General features: G+C 42.9%; 1 protein-coding gene across 50 annotated transcripts in view; it reads right to left on the reverse strand.

Annotated features, from left to right (window-relative positions):
- LRRFIP1 (LRR binding FLII interacting protein 1) overlaps positions 1 to 22,408 on the reverse strand; it is a 137,699-nt gene that overhangs the window by 38,290 nt on the left and 77,001 nt on the right. For 14 of the 50 annotated variants that reach the window (XM_070489315.1, XM_070489312.1, XM_070489326.1 and 11 more), the window contains exons 3-11: positions 19,149 to 19,166; positions 15,741 to 15,788; positions 14,301 to 14,345; positions 13,662 to 13,712; positions 10,944 to 10,982; positions 7,435 to 7,494; positions 4,978 to 5,040; positions 2,387 to 2,464; positions 997 to 1,041 (exon numbers count right to left, since the gene is read on the reverse strand). The exons of 8 other annotated variants lie outside the window; for them this stretch is intronic. In XM_070489315.1, coding sequence (XP_070345416.1) covers positions 997 to 1,041; positions 2,387 to 2,464; positions 4,978 to 5,040; positions 7,435 to 7,494; positions 10,944 to 10,982; positions 13,662 to 13,712; positions 14,301 to 14,345; positions 15,741 to 15,788; positions 19,149 to 19,166 — 447 coding nt within the window. The remainder of the gene's footprint in view (positions 1 to 996; positions 1,042 to 2,386; positions 2,465 to 4,977; positions 5,041 to 7,434; positions 7,495 to 10,943; positions 10,983 to 13,661; positions 13,713 to 14,300; positions 14,346 to 15,740; positions 15,789 to 19,148; positions 19,167 to 22,408) is intronic. 28 more of the 50 variants (XM_070489320.1, XM_044751215.2, XM_070489299.1 and 25 more) reach the window with 14 other exon arrangements.

A 22,408-nucleotide genomic window follows, 5' to 3' on the forward strand; every position in this document is an offset into this window, starting at 1 on the left:
AATCGGGGAGAGAGAGGTTTCAGTTGCTGTCACTCAGCATGCAATGTAATCTCCAATAGATCCTTTAAGTGTATGACTCTGAACAAGATTCCTTGCCAACTAACAACTTGTCAATCCAGATTTCAAACAAGCAGATAATGCACATATCTTGAATTTTGTCATGGCATCCTCATACTTGATTTTTAGAACATTACTCTAATAGCAAAAGTGACTTTGGAATAAAATAGGAAGATAATTATAGTCCAATATTTCATAATTCTTTAAAAATTGCTAACTAGAAAAGAGAAATATTTGCTTAACTTGAAAACTCTATGTAATTAGTCACGGATGGTCAACAAGAGTCTATAACACCGTGGATGGTGATGTCAAACTTTGCCCAGCTCAAAGGAACTTTAATTTTCCCTGTTTCCCCCTGAGGAACCAGCTGGCTCGCTCAGCCAGTTATACATCTAATTCATGTGTGCAATCGGATGGAAATTCAGAAACATTAACAATACAGTATAGCTACTTTGAATAAGTTTCCTGCACGGCATAAGTACCTTGCATTTAAAACTGGAAATTTCCAAAGTGACATAGTACACTGGATTAATACCTGTTAAGGTTACCAAAGCAATAAAAAGCCATCATTCTTTCCGCCAAGAGATTAAGGAAATGTTGCCATGTTCCGTTCCTGCCTAATGATCCTATGCAAACACGTGTCTTCGTCAGCTCTTGTCAGCTGTCGGGATAAATAAAACCCAGATCTGGCCAAAGGGTGAGAGACACCATGGCACGCGTAAGCTCCACGTAAAAGGGTAATTCACTCCCAGCAGGGCTGCAAACAGGTACCTCCACGTTCCCAGAGCAGGTGCGCGGCTGGAGGGGTGCGCATGCGCGGTTGGGGTGGGGCGGGAGCCGTGGCGTGCGGGGGCGGAGGGAAAGGGCAGGAAGCCGGGAGAAAAGAACAGGACGTCGGTGGGGTGAGGGGGGATGGGATGCAGGGGCACACGCACGCACCCGGTAACTCCCCGCCGGCCGGGCAGCACTGTACACATAGGAGGGCTGGAGGAAGAAAGCAAATAGCAGGTTTTAAAAGCCTTGAAAAAACAGCAACAAGGTAACAGTAACAAGGTAATCATGATTTTAGTTATCATGACAGCCAAATGACTGCACAACAGTTAGAAGAAAAAAAGTCGAGGTAGGCATGGGTGTTTCTAGTAAATCTGACAGATGCAAATCCAAATTTATAAGAAAGATGAGAGGATTTTTAACTTTAAAATAGTAAACTTCCTAAGCATCTTTGAAATACGACTATTTTCTAGTCATGCCTTTTCAGGCATTCCTGGAAGAAAGGCCTGGGGAGTGAGAGAGAATGGTGACAAGGTGAACACCACTAAGAAAAGCAGCGAAACCCAGTGCTCAGCATCCAGGGTTAACAACACTCGGGGTGTTAATACACACATTTCCACACACAAAGAGGGCGGCTCATGAGCGTGTTTATTTCTATCAAGGCATCCCCCTGACAGTCTTCAGGATACAGACGAAGTTGGAAGACTGCTCCTGTGGGCCAGGGCGGGCACTTCCCTGTAACAGGGGAATCCACACCCAAATCAGTGCCCGTGTTGGGATGTGCTGGAACACCAAGGCCGCTCTCCGGTGTGGCCGGAGACTGAGCTCCACAACAGTGTCATGACTCATTCACAGGAGAGGCCACGGAAAGCCCACAGCACAGGGCCACCGGGCCAGTCGGAGACTGTGCATGACCAGGGGTGAATCACTCAGCAACACGGGGAGATGACAATTCAACCTCCACGATATGATCTGGACTTGGAGCTCTGACACCGATCTCCCTGTATGAGAATAGGACTCGTACGCTGACAGCTAAAAGGCCAAGCAGTTCAGGCCGGACCGCAGGCCGACCTTGTAAAAACAGGATACAGAGGGGAGAGCAAGCCAAGGAAACGACGTCGTTCTCCCCGCTTCTCAAAGACGGAGGAGTCAGATTCTGCACAAAAGCCTTCCAAATTGCTTCCGGGACACATTTACAAGAGAAAAATGTGTTTTTAAAAAATAAATGAAACCCCAAATGGGGAACAATTGCTGGAAAAGGAGGAGAGACCCAAGAGACCAATTTTTGGACTCGAGCTTTCAAAAACATGCATTTAATAGAGCCCCCCTTGTCCTAAATTTCTTTTGTCTATATAAGGGCCTAAATTATTTTTGATAATGTTTTAAAAGGTGGAGAAGAGTCTTAGCAAGTTAGTCAAGCCAGTGGAAACACCTGCTGAGCTTTGCTCCCTGGATTTCATATAGGAGAGGTTGAAATATCCACATACGTGTAATCAGTGATTCAGGTGATAAACAGAAGGGAAGAGAAGGAGGGAAAAGAGATGTGAAGAGGACAGACCCGGTTTCCATTCTGGGCAGACAAGGGTTTGGGAGCAAGGCCACCACTCGGAAGCCCGAGGCTGGAGCAGGAGAGTCTCTGTAATCAGAGAGAATGAGCAGAGGGGGTGGAGACTCACAGCTTCATTCCATCCCAGAGGCACAGCGGGCCCGAAATTCACACAAAACTACCTTTTACAGCAGAACTGGTTAAGGGCGTGCACTTGCGGGGGAGGGAGAATGGAGAATGATCGGAACGGAAGAAAGACAGTCCAGTTAATTGACAAAATTATGGCAGGGAACCAAATCAGGACTTTTGAGTCTACACACGGGCAAACATAGATCTCCTTAATTTTAATCGACAGGAAGCCCATAGGTGTGATTTGAAGGTCTTTGCCAATTCGAGTTCTAGTTTTTAAAGTCTGGTGGGAAGAACTCAAAACCAAGAATTTGCAGAGATATCAACCTCTGTTTCATGTAATAAAATGTTTCAGTGGAGGTGGTCTCTGACTTGGCCTCCTTCGTCAGCGACGTATTTACATGATGCATATGCATTCAGGATTCATTTCATAGCAGACACAATAAACTCAGTGGTATAATTCTGAGACCAAAGGTCTATACAACATTTCTGGGGAATGCTACTGTATAAATTAATAGTTTCCCCAGTAAAATGTTTTACAAAGATTACAGGGTCCTACCCATCACACAAGAACAGGACAGTCCTTAGAGATGAAGGAGTTCCATTCAAGCAACTTGATGGCACCTTAAGATGGTCCGCCTTTCCCTCAAGGTCCCATAACCTGTGTCGATCATTCCTATGCCGTGAACAAGCTACCCCCAAATGACTCGAGGGGCAGGCAAGTGGAGTTCTGGGGTGGATGGGGAGAAACTTTCTAATCTTTAACACAAATATTGAAACTTGTTCCAGGGGTTGAGAGAGCACCCTGTGTAGAAGCCACTTTATCAACCCTGTCTGGGACACAGAAAGCACAAAGGGAGCCATGTGAGAGAAAATTCCCACAGCCACTGTGGACCCTGTGCCACCAAGGTCAGGGTTTGCTTATGACAAACCTAGAGACTGGGGAAGTTATTCAGAAGAGTCTTCAATACTACCTACTACCTTGAGACCTTTCCATTATTAGATGTAAATGAAATTTAAAAAGTTGATGTGTTGCGCAGCAACAGACATGACACCTACAGAGCACAATCATTACCAGGGAGATTCTGAGGGTGGGTGTCAGGCAGCCTAACGGTGGGGACACATGGCCTCAGTGAAGATCTGATATTTTATGTTTTGAATGGGTCAGCTCTGATTTTGACTTTAACACTTTGCATGTGGGTTATTTCTCTTAAATGAATTTGAGTCAAATACACGCTGAACTTGGGTGAATAATTCATCTCCATGTAGTATTAGATATCAAGATCACCATATTCTACCTTAGAGCATGTATCTCAGCTTATAAAGTAGGGAGGAAGTAAAGTGCCCTGAATGACAGACCTTTTTGCAATAGCAAGATTTTCCCTTGAATTAAGAAAACACCCACAATGCACAAAAATTCAAGGTGTTAAAACCCACCAATACTTTGGTGCTTACAGACGATCTTATATTCAGTCAAAACTCACCTGCTAGGGGCAGGAAGGGATGGAGTGTTTATTACTACTGGGGGGCTGGGATGGAGTGTTTATTACTTGGAAAGTGGGCTACCGGGCTGGAGACAGTGATGGAGCTGCTGGCAGTGGAGCCCTCCTGGGGCAGGATGGGAGAGTGGGAGGGGGATGAGGCACGGCAGGTGAGGAAGAAGAAGGGACCAGGAGTTGGACTGCTGTGGCTCTACCTGGTTAGTTTCTATTTACTCCTTTTTCTTTTTTTCCTATTTATTCTGTAAGGTTCAGTGCACATCTTTTGTGATGACACTTCCTGGCAAGATTAGCTTCTCCCTAATGTCCTATTTACAGTGCACTAGTGGATCTGGTAGGTGGGTCTTCTGTTCTAGAAGTGAATACTTCCAGAGTGCCTATCTCACTGGCTTATCTCTGTGATCTTCCTACCTAAACGACTTCCCTAATGTTTGCTGAGTGAATATGAACCTTATCCAGGACAAACAAGCCTCACCTATCAGGGCTCTTAAATCACTTAGAAATAGCTGCCTATCAAAACTGACGCATGTTCTTAAAGGATGGGAAGGAACTCATCCCCAGTCTAGTCCATCCCTGAGAAGTTGCCACAAAGTTTCCATCTACCCTACAAAGGACTTCTGCTTTCAGAAGTCCCAAGGAAAGCATTTCAAGGCTTTCTTACTTTTTTTTCTTTTTGATCAATTCTAACTACAAAATAGCAATATAAATACTCCCTTTCATTGTACCCAGCTGAATACCACAATTCATATTCAAACATTTGAATATAAATTCAAATACTAGACTGTGGGTTAAGTCTGAATTAAATAGATGATGTTAATTACTGCTGAAAAATGGACTTTCACATCTATCCAAATGAAAATTCGTGAACTAGACATTAAAAGAGAAAAGAGAACTGAATCCACACAAACAAGATTGCATGCTACAAAACCTGCAGTTTCTAAAGACAGGGTGTGAAAGATTTAAATGGAAACCAACCAACTTCTCCTCTCTGGATGATGACAAAGTGGAGATTCTGCCATCACCGCTGTAGCTGGAATTCTGAGCACCAAAGAAGACACCGTAAGTGATGTGCACTTCTTTACTATTCCCAAAGCACCACCTGTCCCGGTCAAAAGGCAGATATAAAATTTCACAACCAAACCAACATTAGTACTCAGGAACGCCAATGGAGCTCAAGAATCGAGACGCTCTGCTACAGTAGCAGCAATTCTTAACAGCTAGAGGCTCTCAGCTCTGTTTCACATTTCAGTGTTTCTGTCTCCGTGATGTCATGTGGTTTAACTGTTACTGTTTCTCAGTTTCGCATCTCTAAAATTATTTGAAACTACTCACTCCACCTCATGCTGGACCCTCTATAACCTCCTAGTCTGGACTTTCAGTATTAATACCTTCTTAGCTAACTGAAGTTCTGTTGATTGCAAAATTTTCAATCTGTCTTCAGGCCAGCACACCTGAGGGCTCCAGCTCAGCCCTGAAGCTCCAGGGAGGCGAGGGGAGCCTGACAGAGCTGCCGTCCATTCCAGCTAAGAAGCGTTATCCACAGAATGCAATGTCCTGCAGCCGTCTTTATGGTGTCCTAATATATACTTTATAAAGATCAGAGCCAACCGAGAATCTGGGTGGGGAGGGAGCGTGTGTGAACATTTCTCATGAAGACATAAGATGGTGATCAAAATGATCGAGCCATCCTCGCCTCTGAATACTCTCTGTCCCCTTAGAAAGGAAACAGTTCCAAACCCTTATCATCAGCCTGGTCATTTTATTCCTTCCCATCCAGTCTTTTCTCCAAGCTCACCCTCATACTGTCCCTGGAGTTTTCAGCTCTGGGGTCTTCCTATACAAGATGCTGCGTTATGTAGGCTACTGGGTTCTTCACTCATTGTGTGTCCTGATTCTTTATTACATCAATTGTATATCCAGTCTCACACTCTGAGGAACAGTCTTCTCAGCAGGTTCTTTCGTATTTGATTTCTAGAGGAGCTACTTAAATCTTAACTAAATTGTACGGCACACTTCTGCTTTAACCTAAAAATCTAAGATTAAAATATGTGGCTACATGTATAACACAGAGCTTGATGTCACCATGTACTGTCACAAACATGTTGGCAACTCCATGTCTGGGATATTCTAGAGAAGAATGCAATGTTGGGTAGAAGGGAGACTAAAGAACGTCTGAAGTAACTTCCAAGTTTAAACTGTGATTCTTTGTGATCACTTATGGTGAAACGACACATTTAGGGTAAAAAGCTGCAAACTAGTCAATCAAACCCCGACAAGCAGTCTGGGGCCATCAGACACTCTTGCCCTATAGTGCCAGCACTAAATAGTCTGCGGGAATGCTGAGCACAGGAAGCAAAAGTGTCAGCATCCCAGGAGGACAGAATGGCATGCTGCTTGCTTCTGTCCCCGGAGCGCCGAATTACCTTAAAGAAAAACATAACAGAACTGGAGACAGTCCAAAGGATGTGAATATGAAAAGCAACATAAATAAGAAGGCACAGCCTTTAAAGTGGGAGGAGTTTTTAGTCCGAGATGAGAAAAGCTTACACAAAATAGAAGTGTATGCGATCCTTAATAGGGACAAGAGGGTAAAAAGCGGATCAGCCAGTTTCAGAAAGCTCAGGTGGGGATGGGGTACCCTTTGAAGCCTGAAAATATAATTTAAGTGTATATATGATGTATCGTGATATAATTAAGATAAATTAAAAGAAATACTATTTTACACACCCAGTAAAATTTATTACTACAGGGAAAAAAATGAAACAAATGTAAGAACAGGAAGCTTTGGGGAAATTTGTAACAGATCTGCTGAAGGTCATGAAATTTAATTAAAATGTGTCCGGTTGAATCTCTGAGATCCCCAAAGACCTCCTCGATAAAGCCATGGCCTTTCTCCTACCTCTGCCTCTCCTGCTGGGGGTCCCTTTCTTCTCCCGTCTCACTAGGGAGATGACTCTGCTCCTCGTCTGCCCCCGACCCCCGAACTGGGAGCATTCCAAGCATCAACATTCAGGAAAACACAGGCTCTAGTACACGTGTCTTTAAAATGACAAATGAGAGATGTGGAAGACTATGCTAATGTCGAATTTAAGCATACTTAAAAGCTGAGTATATTTAATAAACATGTACACACACAGCTAGGGCTGCACAATAATGAAAGAGCTAATCTTTAATTCTCGATCCTTTTAACCTCAGAGATTCTTATATCCATCTTGCACACTAACACTTAGAATGTTGGGAGACTAACACTGCAAGAATGTTTACTTGTTGAAAACATTAGCTTTCCTTCTACCATGCACTAGGAAAAAAAAAAAAAAGAGACCCACTATAATGCAGCAAACAGTAAAGAAGCTACATTTAGCAATATTTTTTTAAAAAGCTTTGTAGCAACCTGTTTGAATTCTGCGCCATGCAAATTTTTTCTATACTAACCCTGCCAGATCTTCTATTCAGGGACTGTGATCCATATAATTCTCCATCATAACCATTTGTCTGTGTCAGTGAAGAAAAGAAGAAAAACTGACATTAGTGTACAAATGAAGACACAGGTACAGATCACCAAGGAGGAATTGGCTGGGTGTAAACCGAGCTTTCCTAGTGGAGCAGGTGAACGATAAGCCCAGGACAGCACAAATCCCAGCATGCCCCCAGATGCTTCTGATCTGCTCCACCACATCTCAGGAGCAGTCAGCACAGGCAGGTGACTCAAATCAGTCCTCCCAGTGTTACTCATGACTACACGGCACTCTAGGACTTAAGGCAATGCCAGGTCCCCGTGGAGCGAAGCCTGTGGGCCTGGGAGCAGTTGTTCCCTTGGCAGCTTCCTCGCTTCCGGTTTTTTGGTAGTTGTGCGGAAATCCTAGCTTTCCTGAAGCCTGAATTCGAGGCAATGGGTAATGACTCAGCCTGAGTCAATTCGTTTCCAGCTTTTGGTCCAGGGTGAGTACTTGACAATTATGGCCCATTATGAAGCTGGATTCAGAAGATTCAGAAATAGCCTCTATGCAATCTACAATTAAATGCAAAAGTTCATCCCGGAAAAAAACGTTCATCATGGGGGTAGATCCTCTATATTAGTTTTTCATTCATCCAGTCTTCCTACTTTATTTTTCAAAATGAAATATGAGGACATGATTTCATAATTTGTCTCCAGAGAAAAGAGAATGAGTGAGTTCGGCGCGTCTCCCTTCTCTTCTCTACTCCCAGCCCGAGCTTCCTTAAGCCAAAGCTCGGCCTTTCTAGAACTGCTCTCTTTCCTCTGTAAGGAGATTTCTGCTGATTCAAGATAAGAGCTGTCAAGCAATGGAGAAACAACCAGCTCTTGTGATAGAAAATGGAGGGGCAGTCCATACAGCGGGTGAAAATGGAAAGAGCTGCCAGGAGATCGTGGACAAGAGTCCAGATTCCAAATAGAAGCTCTGTCATGTCACCTTCAGCAAGTTATTTAATCCACTGGAACCTCCACTTCCTCAGCTGTGAATATGTGCATAGTAATATCTACTTTATTATACATATTACATGTAATATGTATAATAAAGGGGGGGAGGGTTGGGAGAGCGAATGCACTCTCTCATTTATCATCGTTGCTCTTCTGGCCTTCCATGAAAACGCAGGAAAAACTCTTCCTTCGAAGGCTCTCTGGAACATCCACAACAACCCTCTTCTGTTGTAATGCAAGTCTGTCGTAAGGAATATATTCCTAAAACATGCTCCCAAATCGACAGGATCTTGTTGATAACATCTCTATAGTGACAAGGACTTTGGCCTTCCTAAAGAACACCCCCAACTTTCTCCTCGTGGGTGGTTGTTATGCGGTGATTTTGATGGATGGAGCTGTTTTTATGTGGCACAACGCGATAAGGAGAGTTGAAAATTAACTGTAACAACATTAGAATAAAAAGTCCACAGACAGTATGTCTTCATCTTAACTCAGGTCTCTGAGGTTCAACTAGCTTTGCTGTACAGAATTTTTTTCCAGTACTCCTTACTGTGCAGACCACCACATCATGGTCACCTGGCGTGACCATGGGCCCCAACCTAGGAAATCAGAATACCTAGGGGCCAAGAAATATGCATTTTAATAAATTCTCCAGATGAACCTTACATACAGTAACATTGAGAAGCACCTGCTAAAAGAGAACAAAATAAAGAAGACATTCACAAACTCGCATCTCCTAAAAGAGGGTAAATAAGAGACAAGAATAAACGCTCTATCAAAACCAATTACTCTAATGGTAACTTGCGATTAGTCAGAATGCCAGCAACTTCCACGCAGGGCTGTTGGAGCAGCAATGAACTTCACATGCGACCAGGCAAAAGTCAATTGTTAACATTTTATTAATAACGTTAGATTATTTTTCTACTGAGTCAAAAGACAGGTCACCTTCAAGGGCATTAGAGAGGGGAAACCAAGTAAGAGGCAAAATCGTAACTCTCAAGTGGAATACTTAATGCTCTCAATTTAGTTTTAAAACAGAATGAAAACTGAAAATCAAAACGAAATCCAGAAAATGTTCCTGACTATTGTGAACACATACATTCATTCATTCCACTAGGGACTGGCCCTGAGATATAATTTACTTTGAGTTTAAAACAAAAAGGCTAAAAATCTAGAAGCATGCTGCCAATACATGGAATTACTTAAAGAATGGAAAAGCTGCTGGAATTAGAGTCATACAAATGCTCTCAATCCACCAGTGTCCATGTGGAAGTGCTCCAGGAGATCTTGTGAGGAGCACTTTCTGAATCTAATTACACGTCCTTGTACTCCCCACTGTCCACAGTAGGTCTACTTCTCGCCACTGGCTCAGCCTGAGACTGGGCTGGAATGCCGTCTCCTTTGCTCCATCCTCTCTGTTAAGTGCAGAACGGCAGCCCCACCAGGAGGCTCAGAGTCAAGTGTGCTACACAGCTGTATGGCACTGTTATCATCTTAAAGGTAAAACTACATTTTGAAAACAGGATTTGATGGGGCCCGCCCGGTGGCTCAGTGGTTAAGTTCGCACGTTCCGCTTCTCAGCGGCCCAGGGTTCGCTGGTTCAGATCCTGGGTGTGGACATGGCACCGCTTGGCAAAAGCCGTGCTGTGGTAGGCGTCCCATGTATAAAGCAGAGGAAGATGGGCATGGACGTTAGCTCAGGGCCAGTCTTCCTCAGCAAAAAGAGGAGGATTGGCAGTAGTTAGCTCAGGGCTAATCTTCCTCAAAAAAAAAAAAAATTTATAGAAACAGGATTTGCTAAATAATTTCGAAACACGATGGAATGAATGAAACACCAGATGCTTTCAGAGAAAGTCCTAAAAGTGAAGCAGTGTAGAACATGTTGTAAGAAAGTCAGCACTGAATCACTTTCATGCTGACTGTCCTTTCTGGTGAGACAACATTTACGCTTACAGGGTTTCAGAAAGCCTAGATGGATGTAAGAAGGGAAATTCCAAATTCAAACCTAAAGCCTTCGTTTTTGTTACTAGAACTGGGGTCTTTCTCAAAGAGCACAGATTGGACATTTAGCTTGAATGGATACATACTGGAAAATTATGAATTTTTCATTTTTAGATAAAATGACTTTAAATTTAATTTTTTAAAGAAAATGCAGAGGCATTGGGAATTCTGGATCTGATTTGAGTTCCCTGAAAGCAAGACATTATCTTTCTCCATCTTGGTGTCCGCAGCTGCTAGCACAGTGAGTGGCAAATGGCTGGAGCTCCAAGACCACCTGGTGAGCGAGGGAACTCACGGTTCCAGAGCCCGACCACCAGGATCAGAGCTGCCCCAGGAGGCTCTGCATGTGCCCGTTCCCCCGGTAAACTGACGATGGTATATGTGTCTTCTCAGACCACAATGGACTTGGACAAACACCCACGATTAGTGGAAACACCACAGGTTATTATCTGTCACACAACACTGTTAGGACCACACGGCAAAGTCTGTCCGACCATCTCACCCAGGCGTAGGGACCCCCATACTCCAAGTCAGGCTGCGACTGTCAGTCAGGATGGAAGAGGAAAACATCAGAAAAGAGAATTGCCAAAAATCAATCAAAGAGCTCAGTAAAACGTGACAAAACGTAAAACAAAAAACAGGCAATCTTGAAAATCTTCACAGAATTGCATTTTTTTCATGCCTAGGATCTCGCGTACTTACAAAAGGAATTCCACGAGAGGGCTGGCAGCTGAAAAACCCAATAACATTAAATAAAACCTCTATGGCAAAGGCTGCCCTGACCCATGGACTCCGAAGCAGTCTGAGAAATCTTATTTCCTCCTCTACACAATCCATTCTATTTACGTTAGGCAAAAGGTGAACAGATACATCACTGTCAGTTTTGACAAGGAAAATTAAAAGCTTATATCCAACTCTAGATTTTCTGAAAAGAATATCCATGTGAACGCTGGGAAAGTAAAACTGCACCCTTTCAAAAGGGTTTACCATCATTGTCAGTTGAATGAAGGTCTTGTGTTTTGGAAAAGTCAAGCAATAAAAGATAGGATCCTATATTAGGACTTTGCAAACTAAAGATTTCAGAATATTGAAATATATAAAAATGGCACGAATCCATCCCCTATCATAGAGAAGGGGTGAGATGAGAGCCTTTCAGCAGAGCAGAGGGTCCCCATGCGGCTCCACTGCCTGGCCCAACCAGGAGAGGCAGGAGCTTCTAGGTCCTCAAGGGTTGGGGGTCCCGGGCTGGTGCTGTTACAAAGAACGTGGCCCCGAGTAGCCCTCTTAACTGCTCCGAACTTGTTCTGCGCCTATAAAAGTTATGAGGTTTGACTCTTATCTCCAGGATCCAAGTTTCAAGGTCTGTGGTTTTTAGAGAGAGTTATTTCTTTAGATCAAGTACGTCATGGAACAGAGCACCAACCACGTGCCTGAAAATGACAATCCCACGCATGGTCGATTTTCCACTTTCTCCCTCTCTCCTATCTAACATCCTAATTGGAGACTTCTTCCATCAAATTTCATGCCTTAAAACAAATATGCTTGATATGTTGGCAAAGAATGGTGTCCAGCAAGGACATTTAACTCACTTCTGGTTAAAATCATTGAAAATGAACTGAATGCTATAAATACCCTAACCCTCGCTCATATTGCAATACTTTTGAACTCTTTGGGTTCAAGAAGCCTTCTGAGCATCTTCAGGAAGTGACAAATTCTTTTCCCCAAAAAAGGCAAGTACACACAAAATCCGCATACATTTTCAGGAGGATCATAGATCTGAAAGTGATATTTTGATAGATTTGGATTCTGTCTTCAGTTTCTCTCCTATTCTCTCTTGAGCGCGTATTAATCAAGGTTTGCTCTCACCATTTCCATCAAAAGTTTCTTTGTCAAGGTCACGATGTCCTTCACGACGCTAAAGCCCATGGTCAGTCCTCAGTCCTACACACAGTGACCACACCCCTCCTCCCTGAAACAGCATGGCCTGCACTTGGTTTCACGGATGCAAGCTTCCCTTGGGCCTGCTCAACAGCTGTAACCTCTGTGCCTTGTTCACGCAGCCTGCACACTGAGTTTTGCATTTCTAATGTTTTGGTTACATAAATCTTACTTCCTCTAGCTGAATCATGTCAGAGGGTCTATGAGGAAGCTACAACAGTATGGCTAAAGAGAAAGCTTCAAGTCGCAAGGAAGCTCTCTAACTGACTTGACATTTGAAACATAACTTTCTGGCAAAACACTGTGGATCTGCTTTTGGCACTGCAAGGACAATGACAATGACTGCTTTATAGCACAATAACAATGTATCACCTTCATGGTTTATTGGTATAAACAGCCAAATTAAATGCACATTTAGTGTGTAAATAAGAAGTCTATCGTGATATTATGATTTAACTGTCATGCTGATTAAAAACAAGCCTTCTGCTCTATACAGTAAAATGGAGTGGCTGCTTTGAGACATTATTACAAGTAGTGAGATGTAATTTTAACTTTGCAGTAAACTAAACTGACAGGCTCAGATTAATTTACTGACTTAAAGCACTAAGCAATAGTATAAAACACAGTTTCTCTACTTCACTTCCCACAGCATGCAATTTCTTCAAGTACAATTACGAAGAGCTTTGGAATGTTTAGGGAAAAATACGTATTTGTGTTTATCAAGCATCAAGCTGTCAGTGATGAAGAGATGGCATTACAGTTGGCGAAAGGAAAGGCTCCTGAAGATGAGAGACTGGGTCTTATGGAGTCAATCGGCTCCAAGTTTCCAGCAGGGAATCTGCAGCAGCTTTCAAGGACCTATGCAAAAACATCACTGAATAATAATTAACCGAAATTGAAGTCTGATCCGGCAGCACGTATGCAAGTAGGTGTGAGGACTTAAGGACAGAAGGCGCCGTCACACTGCCTGCATCACACTACCACTGCAGGGACCACTTATCAGGCTGTGGCAGCTGTGTGAGGTGAACAACGAGATCAAAAAGTATGACTTCCACTCCTGCGAGAAAGACACAACAAAAGTGCCTGTGCTCATTAATCACCTCTCTACAACAACAGAGAGACATCCCACGACCGATTAGATTTTAAATAAGCATCTTGTGAATTAGATATTGACTATAAGATGACAAAGATAATGAACAGGACATTTGAATGCAGGGATGAAAAAGCAAAGAACTTCGACAATAAAATGGACCATGCAAACTCAATCATTCTGGTTACTGACCCTCAGGCTTCCACGACTACCCACTGACATGCGTTCATCTTCATCAGAAGCCTAGTAAAAGAAAGGATGAAAACAACCATGAAGTGATAAGACACATAAAGAAACCAATGCCCAGCTCTCAGAGGGATGTGGCTGATACGACACCACAGTAGTGGGGAGCATCAGGCACCTCCGAGGGTCTCAGTGGGCCTGAGCCGAGGTCTTCCCCAAATGGGCTTTGTTTGTGCACCTCTGCTTACAGAGGACTGTTTCTCAATAATAAGGCTTTAAATTAATTGCATTAAAGTGGTGCTACCTACTTGGCCGGTAATCTACAAATACCTAGTCTCAATGCATATTACTCTGTAAATTATTCGTGGGTATTTGACAGCAAAAAAGCACTCAAACTGTCATGAATATATTAACAGTCAGAAATTTCTCAAGCACTCTCCCCTCACCAAGGTTAGGTCAAAATGCTAAAAGCTGAGTTCACAGGCTTTGTTTAGCTAATAATATCAGTATTAGTTAATTTCTTTCATAAACAACAAGATATACATAGACGTCATTCAGATATAGATATAATTTATGTATTTCAGCCACTAAAGCTACAAATGAGACTTCAATCAAAATGCCTTGGTAATGAATGAACACAGTACTGACCGACGTGTTCCTTCTGGATCTACGCGAGTAGCGCTCACTGTCTTCCTACCGAAGCAACAGAGGGAACAGTATAAAAAGGTTAGAAACAGACACAGGAGAAGCCTTACATAGTCTAGCTGTGATGCAATACAGTATTTCTGGTATAAATGTCAAATAAATATTTGCTTTGCTTTCATTAAAAGGCTTCAATTAAACCGCTGGGGGAAATGTTTTCTTCTGGGGGGAAAGACACTGAAGCACACAAATAATTGGCATATTTCATTTTGGCTTTAAAGTACGTGTTGGGGAAGAAGTTGGGTCTTCATTTTTTTCTAACCTCTATAAGGTGGTCCCTTTATGTCAATCTACTTTTTTTCTTAGAATCAGAATCACCTTACTCTAGTCTCTTTGGGAATCAGAAGATAAATCATTCCCATAAAAAGCCAGTAAGGCTGTTGCCCTATCTACTATATTTCGGGCATTCTAAGACACACACAGTTTCTCACATTTGACATCTCTGAAGTTGCGGTATATCTTATAATCAAAGTTGCTCACATTATAATTAGCAGCATTTTTTTCTTTCTTAGTGGTAGATAAAATAATGACACATCTTTTAACTGTGTCTTAAGACTTGATCAAAATACATCTGCCTGGGCCATAAGCCTAAAATGATGGTTTACACGTAATAAAGCCTGACGTTCACCATTTTTTTCCAGTATAGAAGTGTGTGCTCTTTATATTTCAAGAACTATTTTCTTTCATATTGTACACAGGTATGTAAGGTGTGAAGAGGTAATTTTACATTTTCTTAAATTATTTTATGTAGAAGGGACATTTAACACGACATTTCCATACTGGCCAGGCTCTCAAATGCTAAAAGGACGTGATGATATCCAAGACGCCAGTCAATAAGGTGTCAAGGCCAGAAAGAGGTGGAATGAACTCAGGTGGACGAATTAATGAGAGAAAGAGCGAAGCCATGTTCTCTCGGGACCAGTGGGGAGCAAGCCAAATGCTCCCCCTTCTAGATCCTCTCAATGTGGGGCATCATTTCCTCCCTAGAGGGTCATAAGGTCACGGGTATCACGAGGGGCAAGCCAGCCCTCAATTGACTTAAGAGGACAGAGGAGTTGTTCTAGGAAACGAGTGGAGAACATAAAGGAATTTCTCACCAAAGAACAGGGGTTTCAGTGGGCAGGGCAGACAAGGTGAGGAGGGGACCACAGCAACGGCGGACAGAGCCAGCAGCTGCTGAACAGACCAGACAGCAATGCCTGGCTAGGACTGTTTCTGACCAGGCTTCATACGGGATGTAGATAATCAGGCCAGATGCAGAAGTCCCCAGAAGAAAATCTCTCAGTATTAAATTAGGATGCAACAGGAATCGATCAACATAATTAAACTGTATAAGAATCCAATTATAAACCATTTAAGTTTCTTAAAATAGTATTCCAGGCCTACCATCCACTGCTCGATGTCACCCCATTTTGTATCCAGCCCGTAATATTTCTATAGACAGAAGGGAAAGAAAATTAGGCAAGAAGTGAAACGGTAGGTAACTGCATAAGGAGCTGTTCCGACATGCATTTCTAAATTGCTACCCAAGCCACATGGTGAGCGGAACATGCTGAGGCCAAGCAGCTAATAACAGCTCCGGGCTCTGCAGAGGCAGCCGCCGCCAAAGCAGCCTGTAAGAGACCCTCCCTGCCCCACTCCCTCCCAGACAAGCACAAGGAGCCCAGGAAAGAGCATTCCTGGGGCGAGGGTCGGGGTGGGTGGGGGGACCTCGGTAGAGACCAGGAATTGCACCTAGCCCAGCAGCATTGCAAGCCTGTCAGGGAAGCTGTGCATGCCTTCAGAGCAAATGCACCAAGGCAATAAGACACGGCTTAAGAGAAGCAAAAGCTGAGAGCCATTCCCGTGCCGCTACAATAGGAATGTGAAAACCTAGAGGCCAGGGGGAGCGACTGGATTTCTGCTACACTTGCTCCAGCTATCTGATAGCTGTGCTAAATTTAGGTCCATGAGAATCTATGTACTTGGCATGTCTTTGTAGCATGCCACAGAGGGAAAGAGGACTGAGTAGCCTGCAGAAGAGGTCCTTGCACAGGGGGAAAAAAACTGATGTTCCCCAGTTATGTGTGGCGTTTCTTTAGCTAATGCCTGCACGCTTTCACCTCGCTTGTCGAAATGACAATGGTCCAAGTTGGAATTGGAAAGGCAGATTCAGAATGGCTATTCCTGTTATTTTAGTAATTCCAAAGTTGGGTGGGAACCCAGGTATAGTCTCAAATAGTGGAGTTCTGCTTGTTTTTTCTCCCTTTCCCTCAATTTCCAATAAGAAAATCAAGCAACAAGCAAACAAACCTCCGTATCATATAACACAGATGTGATTCTCCCCTTTGCACATTAAAATCTTACAATCAGAGGGAAAAAACTTTGTGTGAAAAGTACAAGACAATTTGTGAGATGGTTTTAAACGCCCAAAACACGCGGCTGCTACGTTCAGTTTAGTTTCAGTTTATTCTGGAGGGTGGACAGGTTTGAAATTATCCGGCTCTCCGACGGTCTTGCCTCTTTCTCTTAGAGATGGCAGTAAGTAGAAAATTAGAAGAGGAAAAATTAGGAAGAATTTAACAACGTTAAAAAATTTAGCCAATGCAGAACTGAAATACCAAAAGTATGCGAGTCAGATCTTTTTCTGGAAGTTACTTTCCTCAGAATATAAACTGAGAAAAGAAAGAAAAGCCGCATTTCCGCAAGTCACAGTTTTAACTTCAATTTATGTGAAATGCAACAGCTTAAAGCTATTTTGCATTCAATTAATGTTAGCCCCACTCTGTCAAATTTCAGATTTTTCACCTGTAAAATGTGATGCCATCAACTCTCCTTTATCTCATGGCTTAATTTCAAAGGTAGAAAGAAAATATGTTTTAGAAAAGGAAGGGAGCCTAAATAAACTCACGCAAAAATTTAAATTCCAAAAGAAGTCTATTTTTCTATTTTTCTATTTTTTTTCAGTTTCTCTATTTTTCTTTTTGCCAATTCTATATATCAAGTACTGCACACGATTGCTCTTTTCGTGAGATCAGTATTGAAAATCTTCCATCTAGTTCATGGGTGGCCTTACTAATAGCCGCTGTAACTCGAGCTACATTTTCATGTCATCTATGGAGGAGCGCACCCCGAGAAACAGTAGGTGCAGTTTACCGGCAGTTCTGATGTTAGCTAGCAGGCCAGCACAGCAAACTCCAGAAGCATACAATGGTTGAGATGTAAACTACTATGATTAGCGGGTGAGTCATGCAGAGGGAAGTGAGAGCCAGAAGAATGCAAAGGTGCTCCACTTTCAGAAATAGCTTCGATTCCACAGAAGAGAAACCATTACGCAAAACAGCCCAGGGGCTGGGAGGGAGCATTTACCACCTCCTTTTCCTTTTCACAAATCTTAGCGACTAGAAAAGCCTTCCCTTTCTTGGACCCATCTTTGTTATAAAAATGTGTATCAATGTTTTCCCACTGAGGGCTTCCTCAGCTCCCTCTAGTTTTACTTTGTATACAAATCAGCATTCTGACAAAGTTCTGACAATGTGTCCCTGGTGAGCCAGCAAAAAGACAAGACTAGGGATGTAGGACTAGAAACAAAAGAACCGAAGTGGAAATTCCCAGACAGAGTCCCCTGTCTGGGTTTTGGACAGTTACATCCTCCTGCATCGCAGCGAGGGTTCCCAGCCTCGTCAGCCCTGCCTTCCGCCTGTGAAATTCCGACCCAGCCTCTACAAGCATGGGTCGGATCCAGCTTCAACATATGTTTCAATACTTGGACCCTCCAAAAACTAACAAAGTACAAACAGATTCTGGTACCTACTTCACTGATTTCTTTACACTCTTGGGAATAGCAGTTGTACGGAGTGAGCGCGGGCAGGAAGGAAAGGCAATTTGGAATGGTCGCCAGTAAAGGAATCCAATGATAGAATTTTAAATTTACAGAGACTGTTTAAAGGCCCTGCATGTTTTAATCTCTGAAACGGTCACCTTATTTTGATTTTCTTAGCTGCTCTAAAAGAAAAATATAGTTTTTCTTTATCTATAAACGAAATAGATTTATAAAAAGCAACTAGGGCAGATGTCATAAGTCATAAACTGAATTCATTTATGGGAAAGACCATTGTGTACACATTCTATAAATTCTCAGGGAACTCGCTCACTCCTTTCTACATTACTTTTGAATCAGGAGACACTGACTTGGCTGTTTTTCTCTTTATTTGCTGTGGCCGGCCTGCTCAATGTATTTATTTCTAAACCTCAGCTGCTTCTACATAATAACTAGGAAACAGAGATGCATGTTAACTGAATATGAGGGACACAGCACAGGTCTACTTTAAGCTATTAGATTTTGCTGTTCTATCATCATTCTCTTTTCTACTCAGATATTTAAATAATATGCAATAATCTCTTAATGAATGGTAATTTGCATTGATATTTTAAAGGTTTTCTAAGAAAATTATATGGAAGGACAATCTTTCTCTTTAAATATCTGATTTCAAAAGGTTTCCCAAATTCTGAAATGTGATTTTATTTTGTCTTAGAGTTCATTTTTTTCTCAAAGAAACAATTTTCTAATTTCTTGAGAAAAATGGAGATGGGAAAGCATTTAATACTTGGAAATGTGTCTGCCGGACAGCCGCTTTTTGTGGGAGGAGAAGTAGGGAAGGAAGCATTCTTGTGCAAGCCAATTCATAAACAAAGCAGTAAAAGCAGCAGTAAGAACTTCGATGTCACGAGAGGCGTTATTTCTGAAAGGTGACCAGGTCTTGGCAAGGGAAAAACAGTACATGCAAATTAGAAGACAAAGACGGAAGTGCCTACCTTTTGAACCTGATAGATCTAGAGAGAAGGGCAAAAGAAACAGAGAAAGAAATATAAAATCCAATTACAGAAGTAGAAACATCAGAAAGAAAGGTTCTGTAAGCACCTTGAAATATGCATAAAAGCCATATTGGAAAAAAAAAAAACAACACTGGTAAAATATGAATTAAAAAAATTTTTTTGAAGTCTCATTGAAATAGTAATTTTCTAACTGATTTTACATTCTATTTTAGATATATTGGTAAAACACGGGCAGACCCACATGAATCTCTATAAAAATCCTGCTGCTTTCTAACGCAGAGCTTTGTACACCCTCTACCATTAACGGGAAAGAGTTCTTCATCCTCAATTTAAAATTTCTTTTCACAGTGATAAAAGTTAAACAAAAAAGTACAGAAATTTAATTGGAAAGTCAACTGGTCAAATTCACAAACAGTGAAGAAAGAGGCTTCCACGTTCTGATTCACGCAGATACGAACAGAATACCAGTAAAATTCCAGCTAAACAGAGTAATCACTAAAATGTAACTGAAATATTTTTTTTAAAGATTTTATTTTTCCTTTTTTCTCCTCAAAGCCCCCCGGTACATAGTTGTGTATTTTTAGTTGTGAGTCCTTCTAGTTGTGGCATGTGGGACACCGCCTCAGCATGGCTTGATAAGCAGTGCCATGTCCGCGCCCAGGATTCGAACTGGCGAAACCCTGAGCCGCTGAAGCGGAGCGCGTGAACTTATCCACTCGGCCATGGGGCAGGCCCCTGAAATATTTTTTTAAAAAGCTTATGATCACACACTGACATATCAGTTTGCTTCACAGGTTCTCCTAATTTTGCAGTGATCGCTAGGTAAGACTATCTACTCCATTCATTCATTCATTCAACAAAACATTGACCGACTCAGGCATTGTTCAAGATGCTGCCAAAACTATAAGATTGGAAACTTGGTGTTTCTAGCCTTATATGAGTGAGCACAGGTGACTGTAGTCAACATTATCACTATATTAAAACAGGACCTCCAGCAAAAACGTTTATCAAGTCAGTAGCTACAAAAGAGATGCACCCTGGTCATCGTATCACCTGATCATCGTATCACCATTTTTTCCCCCGTTAGTGCAGGTTCTCATGCGAAGCAAAAGGCCCACTTGGATTTCCCAAAGAATATCTACATATTCATCTTCCCTAATAAATCCATCAAAAAGGAGCTCATGATCATTTTAAACAGCTCCAAAAGCACAGCTAACGTTGTCAGTCCTCCTCATCTGCACAGATGAAGAGAACCGCTATGGAGAGTGCAACGGGCTGTCACAGAGGGCTGGGGCTGGCTGGGCAGTCTGGAAAGATCCGCAGCCAGTTCATGGGCCCCCATGTCCTCAGGGTCTGCTGGGGCTTGATGACAGGCCCATATTCCTCAAACACTGGTGTCTCTTTGCTCACCTCTCCTCCCTGTGCACTCTCCATGCTGGCCTTAGAGGATCCCAAGCACCAGTGTGGCTTCAACCACAATCTGCTTCTGAAACCCTCCAGATGGTGTCACCAGCTTCCTGCTCTCCCGAGCCCCCAAGGATGGTCACTGCTCTCCAGACATTCACAGGCTCCGTCCACCTTCAGCCCATCTGACCCTCAAGGAAACCCTCGGCCCTGCTCAGAAACACCTGTGTAGAGGTGGGACGGCTTGCCAAGAGATGCAAACAGGGATCACGTTTCTCAATTATTACACCAAAATATCAACCCTCCTGGTTAAACACTGGTCTTCCAAAGCAGATTCATTTCCACTTAATCAACAACTTAAAATGCCAGTGCCCCAGGCTATCAGATTGTATAACCTCAAATTGTGTTACCAGTTCTAATAATAGTCAGGTCCAGAGATGTGATATGCAAAGGAGAGGCTCAGAGAGGTGCTGTCTGTACACCTCCCTAGATCCTTAAAGCGTGTCCCAAACCTGCAGTTTGGACCGTGTTAGCCTGTCTCACTCATCTCTCTAGATGTATACACAAATGCTCCTGCACACACACATGCACAGACGTGTACACTCCCCCACCCCTGGACTTGGGTCAAAGGAAGAAACAGCTGGATGAACATCAGTTATGGCTTCCGTGTTCTCTGCAAAAGTCTGGCTAACAAAATGGCCTATTTTGTGTTTATTATACTGTGCCTCGAATTCAACACCAATAAAAAAACTTGTTTTTCAAGATACGCTTCCAGTTGTAAAGTGATTGGGATCATGTGGCTTATTCTGTTTCCCCCTTGGCTGTGTGTGTCAGCATGCTCACAGCCAACTGCAGTCCCTGGTTAACATACCGACTGTGCCCTTTGTGTGTGTTTGTTTTTGTTCTTGACTTTGTATTTGATTTTGAGGCAGAGGCTGTCGTAGGAAGAATGCAAGCTTTGCAGTGTTTTTAGATCTAGATTTGAACCTTGGCTCCGCCATTTTCTTAGCTTTGGGGAAAACGGTCTCATCTCTCTAAGGTCATTTTCCACACCTGTAAATAAAACTCAGAGTAATAAAATATACACCTACTTTGTTTAAAAACTTTTGAATCCCTTTTCTGAAGAAGCAGACATAAACTTTAAATAGACAGTAATGCTCTCATGTTTCAAAGACCCTAAGTTTATGATGGCAAAATTGTCGTTTGTGTAAGTCAGTGCCGCTGGTCGAACCAGATCAACATAAACTGCAGGGCAGAGCCAGAGTGTCTCCCTCCACGCTTCACCCCTCCTCGGTCTGGCTGTCATCTCCCAAGGATGGCTTCCTGCCCGTCCTGCCTTCTCCCACTTGCGGCTCCTTCCTTCAGTGTCCCCACTTGCTGTGTCACCAGAGTTAGCTTCTCTGCTTTCTCCCTAAGACACACCAGGTTGTCACTCCACATCCTGATAATTCACAGCATGGGTGCTGGTCACCAGGCATGCGACCTGACCCCAAGGGAGAGTCTGAGATCAGCAGAGAAGACAGCTTCCCTGTGTCACTGCCTGTCGGAGGAGTGTGAGCACAGACGGACGAATGACCCACACGGGATAAATTAGAAAGGTGACAGGTACCTTAGGTACTTCCTCACGAGCGAAGCCAAGCGCTCCTCCTGGTCTTCTCACAGCTTAAACCCCACTCGACGGGGAGACTTTGCCCCCACGTCTGAACGCGCCTCTGCTGTGTAGCCGAAGGCTGAGGGGACCCAAATTCCCACACTATTTTCATGAAGACATTTCATGGAACTTGAATAGGACAGAACATTTGATGCCTGTGAACCACTTAAATGCCTTTATAGTA

The sequence above is a fragment of the Equus asinus genome, chromosome 19, assembly GCF_041296235.1.
Source record: "Equus asinus isolate D_3611 breed Donkey chromosome 19, EquAss-T2T_v2, whole genome shotgun sequence".
Lineage (NCBI taxonomy): Eukaryota > Metazoa > Chordata > Mammalia > Perissodactyla > Equidae > Equus > Equus asinus.